Source organism: Ziziphus jujuba, chromosome 9 (genome assembly GCF_031755915.1).
Source record: "Ziziphus jujuba cultivar Dongzao chromosome 9, ASM3175591v1".
NCBI classification, from domain to species: Eukaryota; Viridiplantae; Streptophyta; class Magnoliopsida; order Rosales; family Rhamnaceae; genus Ziziphus; species Ziziphus jujuba.
The window spans coordinates 15,161,086-15,167,091 of NC_083387.1; the positions used below are offsets into that span (position 1 = coordinate 15,161,086).

At 28.4% G+C, this 6,006-nt stretch overlaps 1 protein-coding gene across 1 annotated transcript; it reads left to right on the top strand.

Annotated features, from left to right (window-relative positions):
* Positions 1-1,029: 1,029 nt before the first annotated feature.
* Positions 1,030-5,788, top strand: LOC107435584 (amino acid permease 6). The gene is made up of 7 exons (XM_048480739.2): positions 1,030-1,625; positions 1,979-2,215; positions 2,437-2,530; positions 3,184-3,401; positions 3,946-4,073; positions 4,459-4,686; positions 5,162-5,788. Exons 1-7 carry the CDS (start codon positions 1,556-1,558, stop codon positions 5,585-5,587), a joined length of 1,401 nt encoding a protein of 466 aa, XP_048336696.2. The 5' UTR covers positions 1,030-1,555; the 3' UTR covers positions 5,588-5,788.
* Positions 5,789-6,006: the final 218 nt, after the last annotated feature.

Consider the following 6,006-nt stretch of genomic DNA (forward strand, 5'->3'; position numbering starts at 1 on the left):
ATTATTATTCAAATTGATAATTTCAATTTCTATACACTGATAGTCTAGTGATAATGTTCAAACTCTTCAATATTATAGGTTTTAGGTTAGAATTATCTCAATAATACAAATATTTAGTAATTTAAAAACACAAAAATAAATATAATGATAATATACCCAAGTAATTTGATAATTTAATACTTATATCTCTTGTTTGTTCGTGAGAAATTGTAAAAAGAAAAAGAAAAAGAAAAGAGTAACAAATATGTTTCACTATACTACAAAATAAATTTACAAAATGTAGACAAAAGTTTGCTCATAACAAAATTGTTTTGGAACTTCCCCAACTTATGGTTAAGCTGTTTACAAAATGTATGGAAATATTGAATGGATAAATGAATATAACTTGTTAATTGAATTAAAAAAACGTGAGCCTTTTTTTTAGACTAAATAATAGTCGAAAACAGAACTCATCTTAATGATTGAAAACAGAACTTATCTAAATAATTTTTTTTGTTGAATCCCTAATAAAATTGAACTTGCATTTTTTTTTTTAATAAATTCAATTAACAAGTTATATGTGTGTAGGGGTATAAATGAGTTTAATCGAGGCAAGTATTAACATATTAAAATTCGATTTGCATGATTTTAGAAGTATTCATCTTGATTCAAGCTTACCAAAATTTTTAAATAATTGTTCAAGATTGATTGAGCTCGTTCATGGTTCATCAAAAGCTCATGTTTAGCTTAGTACAATATAAAAATAAAAAAAAGCTTCAACATTCGTTTCTTAAAAGAATTTTTTAACATGCATTATTAATAAATTTCATTTATTGTATTAATATTATTATAAAATTAATTTATTTATTAAAATATTTATTCTAGCTCCACCTAATTGCTGAAATGACAAAAGAAGTAACTGCACAAGAAGCTCGGGTTAATATTATTTGTTCTTTTTTGAAAAAAAGGAAAAATAGACTAAAATCACAAAAATTCGATTTAAGTTTATTCGTTTAAGGATAAAATTAATTAAGTGGATAAATCTAGGATTTCCTTTCTTCTTTTATTTTTTTTGGGTCACAATTATTTACCAATGAAATTTTTTTAATTTGTTTCTATAAATCGAGATAAGCTAATTAGTGCTTTCCAATTAATTCTTTGAATGGTGACAGTCGAATATAACAATAATTATGCATTCCTACCATGCAAAGCTACACATACCAAAAATAAAATTAGTTCTAAAATGGGTACAATTTTGACTTTAAACCATCCTTTCCATATCCTTTTATCATCACCCCTTTTGTTTTAATTTTTTTCCCATTTATTGCCTCTCATTTAATCTGGCATCATGCATAATTCATGCCTGCATAATATCCCATTTGAATAAACTACTATAAACTTATGGATGATTCTCCTTACATTACCATTACCAGTTGAAAACTATTACTACAGAACAGCCCCACATTTTATTTGCTCTCTTCCTTTTTCCGACTCTTAGGTTACCAAATATAATCTCTTTTCTACTTCCCTCAAGAAAATTATTCCAGAGAGAGACCAAGAAATAAGAGATTTGGCAATGGAGACGCAAACTGGAGGGTTCGGTGAAAATACAAAGTTTGACGATGATGGTCGATTAAAACGACAAGGTATGTACATGTTCTTTATTATATATATATATATATAGAGAGAGAGAGAAAGAGAGAGATTCTATGGGTCAAGACCGATCGGATGGAATTTCATACGGACTAAGAACAAAGCTGATGTAAAATCCGTATTTTTTAAAAAAACAGATATTTTTTTTTGTGTAGCATCTTCTTTTCTCCGATTATTTTTTTCTTATATAGTGTCTGCTTTCTGCGGTCCATATGCTATTCTATCCAGATGGTCCTAACTGTAGAAAAACTCTCTAACATATAAAATCGTATTATTATTATTATTATTATATATTTATGTATTTATTTATTTATTTTTTCCTGATAATTTGGTTGTGTTTTCGAAGGAACTTTGATGACTGCAAGTGCACATATTATAACGGCTGTGATTGGATCAGGAGTGCTATCATTGGCTTGGGCCATTTCTCAGTTGGGTTGGATTGTTGGGATTTTGGCGCTCACAATGTTTTCTTTGATCACTTTGTATACTTCATGCCTACTTGCGAACAGTTACAGATCTCCTGATCCAGTCCTTGGGGACAGAAGAAATTACACTTATATGCTGGCTGTACAGAACAATCTTGGTACTTTCGGAATTTTGAAATTACCAAATTTTACTATGTGGGGTTTGATATTCTTACAAGTTTCTAATTTTTTTTAAAATTTATATATATATTTTTATTTTGTTCTTTTGTTTGTTTATTTATTTATTTTTTACTAAATTTTTTGATCTCCTTTTGGTGGTCTTGAATATTGTTGTAATGTGTAATAATATGTTACTCACTTTTTGTTTGCATCTTTATAGGAGGAATCAAGTATCAATTGTGTGGATTAGCTCAATATGGAAATCTTGTAGGAGTAGCCATTGGATATACAATCACTTCAGCTTTTAGTATGTCGTAAGTTTACTATCTTTCTGTAATGTTTATTTATTTATTTTTCTTTATATTATTTTTTTCTATCTATTGATTTTAAGCTTTTTAATATTCTGCATATGCTATAAATATTTTATTATTTTTATTTATTTATTTATTTTTTTTATGTATAAGATCCATTTTCAAATGAACAGCCAAATTACTGCCGGTGTTTCATTACCAATTATAACATTTGGTACTTGTTTTAATTCACGTATATGTAAGGTTTTAAACTAGCTTTTATTTATTTATTTTTCAATAGAGGCCATTTCATGGTGAAAATGTAAAGGTGGATGCATGTGGGTTGGTTTAATAGTTTTTTTTTTCTTTTTTTTTCTTTTTTCTTTTCCCCCTTTATTTTTCTTTTTTTTACAAACCTAAGGTAATGTAAAATAAAAGCCAAACTAAATCAAATTTACTGTTATCTGTTCGTTTGGACCTTGGCCCATTATGGGTTTAAAATCAATCCAAAATCATATTTTTTTTTAATAATTTGCATTTAATATATTTTTATTTAATTTAAATTAGTTAAAAACATAAAAAAACAATAACTAATTATAATAAAATATTAAAATATATATAATTTATATCATTTATGAACTTTAATTGTTTTGTAATGCAAAAATTTATTAAACCAGGGCTATTAAAAGATCCAATTGTTTCCATTCCAACGGGCATGAAGCAGATTGTCATGAATCAAATGAGACCTACATGATCTGGTATGGGATCATTCAAATTTTTCTGAGCCAAATACCAAACTTCCACAAGCTCTCTGTGCTCTCCGTCATTGCAGCCATTATGTCTTTTACTTATGCCTCTATAGGCCTTGGCCTCTCCATCGCCAAAACAGCACAAGGTCAGTATCCCCAAAAAATTCACAAAACCACAAGTTTTTGCCGTGCTTTGAGAGTCTTCTAATATGTATTATTTAATAAGGGTTAATATTAATTTACCTTCTAAACTATAACACCGTTTTTAATTTTGCCTCCCAAACTATAAAACATCTAAAATCATCCCCTAACCTATTGTGTTTTGCATCATTTTTGTCCAACTGTAATTTTTCTTTAAATGAATTTGATCAAATTAGTCGTACAAACTATATAAAAATAAAATAAAATAAAATTGTTTACAAATAAAGTAACATGGTCCATGTATGATGTAGACATGCCTAAGACCATAAAAATGTATAATTAATTTCATTAAATTTTCCTGCCAAAATGCTTGATTACTTGGACTCTACTGGAACAAAGATAATATTTAAGCACAAAGTGAAATATATGTTAAAATTTACAGAATAAAATGATATAAACCTTTGTAACAAAAGATATATTAATTATTACAGAAAATATATAAAAATAACTTTCTTATAATTCCTTGATCAACAACTAATTAATTGAAAGGAGGGGAACATCCCAAGACAAGCTTTACTTTGGAAGTGACAAACAAGCAGAAGATGTGGAGTAGTTTCCAAGCCATTGGAGATATTGCCTTCGCCTATGTATTTGCTACAGTCCTTATTGAGATAGAGGTAAAGCTTTTTTATTTATTATTATTATTATTATTATTATTAGTTTTTGGTGAATGATAGAGGTAAAGCTTTATATATATATATATATATTATAAGTATAGTTTGATAACCCATTCACTTTTTGTTTTTAGTTGTTTAATTGTATGTAATTTGTTTATTCAAATATTTGTTAATGTTTGTTAAGCATCTCAAGTAATTATAAATTTTAAGGAATAACAAAACACGAAGCACCAAATTAAAAACAAAAAATCCAAAAAGTTGTCAGAGGACACCTTAAAAAAATGTCTTTAAAAAGGAAAAAAAAAAAAAAAAATACAACGTGTAGCACGTGAGAAAATTTACAATAAGATTTTGTTGATTATGTTTGATTGGTTTTAATTTGCAGGACACACTAAAATCAAGCCCACCAGAAACCCAAGTAATGAAGAAGGCAAGTGCAATTGGAGTGTCAGTGACGACGGTGTTCTACATGCTTTGTGGAATTATGGGATATTTGGCATTTGGGAACGACGCACCAGGCAACTTTTTAACAGGATTTGGTTTTTATGAGCCTTTCTGGCTTGTTGACTTTGCTAATGCTTGTGTTGTTCTTCATCTCGTCGGGGCTTACCAGGTAATTAATTGATTAATTACACATAATTTAGCATATAAATATGGTAGAATTTGGTCCCTAGAAGGATTCAAATTAGCGATGGAAATTGCCTAACATGTGAACTGGTGTTAAAAATGGAAATCCTAGGACACTTGTCCTTATGGGAATAGTTCAATAGCAAAATCATAGTTTTTTGGAGACAACAATTTAGCATTTAAAACTCCATATTCCAATGCATAAACAAGAAATAGTGTAGGAGTGAAATAAAAATTTCAAACTTACCCTTTATATATGGATCTAAAAGTAAAGTAAGAATATTCTTTTTTTTTTTAATAACATTGAGAATATTCAATTTTATGGGGATATTAGATAGATAACAGAAAAAATAGTATTCATTTTTTGTTATTTGAGGTTGAAAAGGGACTAATACAAAATATATGGATGACTTTATAATCACACTAATTAATATTATATATATATATATATATATATATAGGTGTTCGCCCAACCAATCTTCAAGCTAGTAGAAGAATGGAGTAGCAAACGGTGGCCAGAATGTGATTTCATAGTAAGAGAATACCATATAACAATTCCATTGTTTGGTACATGGAGTTTGAATCTATTTAGGTCTACATGGAGAACAATATATGTGGTAATAACAACAGTGGCTGGAATAACATTTCCATTCTTCAACAACGTCTTGGGATTTCTTGGAGCAGCATCGTTCTGGCCACTGGCTGTATATTTTCCAATAGAGATGCACATTTCACAGTCCAAAATTCCATGTTATTCCTCAACATGGATGGGCCTCAAATTTCTAAGTGGGCTTTGCTTAATTGTGTCACTTTTAGCTGCTGCTGGATCCATTCAAGGCATTGTTCAGGATCTCACCAACTACAGGCCTTTCACCTCTGTCTCTTAAGAATTTTTTTTTTTCCCTCATATATATATATATATATATATATAAATATATATGTATATAAAATAATTGTTTGTGTGTTATTGGGGATAAAATAAATAGTTTGTATTTTACGTTTGGACATGGCTTTTTTGGCAGTATTTAATATTGCTTTTTTTCTTTTTAATCTATATGCTATTACTTTTGATAACAGATTGTCACATTCTTTATTAGATTTTTTTATTTTTGGATTTACACTATTAATTAGATTAGGTAAGTATAATGATTTTTTTAATGGGTACTTTGAATCCATGCCCTTAATTATGCCCTTCATTGCAAATTGTCCCCTAAACTATAAGATTAGTAAGTAACAATGCGGCAATGCCAGCTAAGCTTTCCAAATAGCGCTTTATGAATGAATTCACTCAAAAAAAAAAAAAAAA

Coding starts and splice junctions, on each gene's coding strand:
- LOC107435584 (XM_048480739.2), top strand. CDS start 1,556: ATGGAGACGCAAACTGGAGGGTTCGGTGAAAATACAAAGTTTGACGAT. Junction 1,626..1,978: donor TGGTCGATTAAAACGACAAG/GTATGTACATGT, acceptor GTGTTTTCGAAG/GAACTTTGATGACTGCAAGT. Junction 4,687..5,161: donor ATCTCGTCGGGGCTTACCAG/GTAATTAATTGA, acceptor ATATATATATAG/GTGTTCGCCCAACCAATCTT.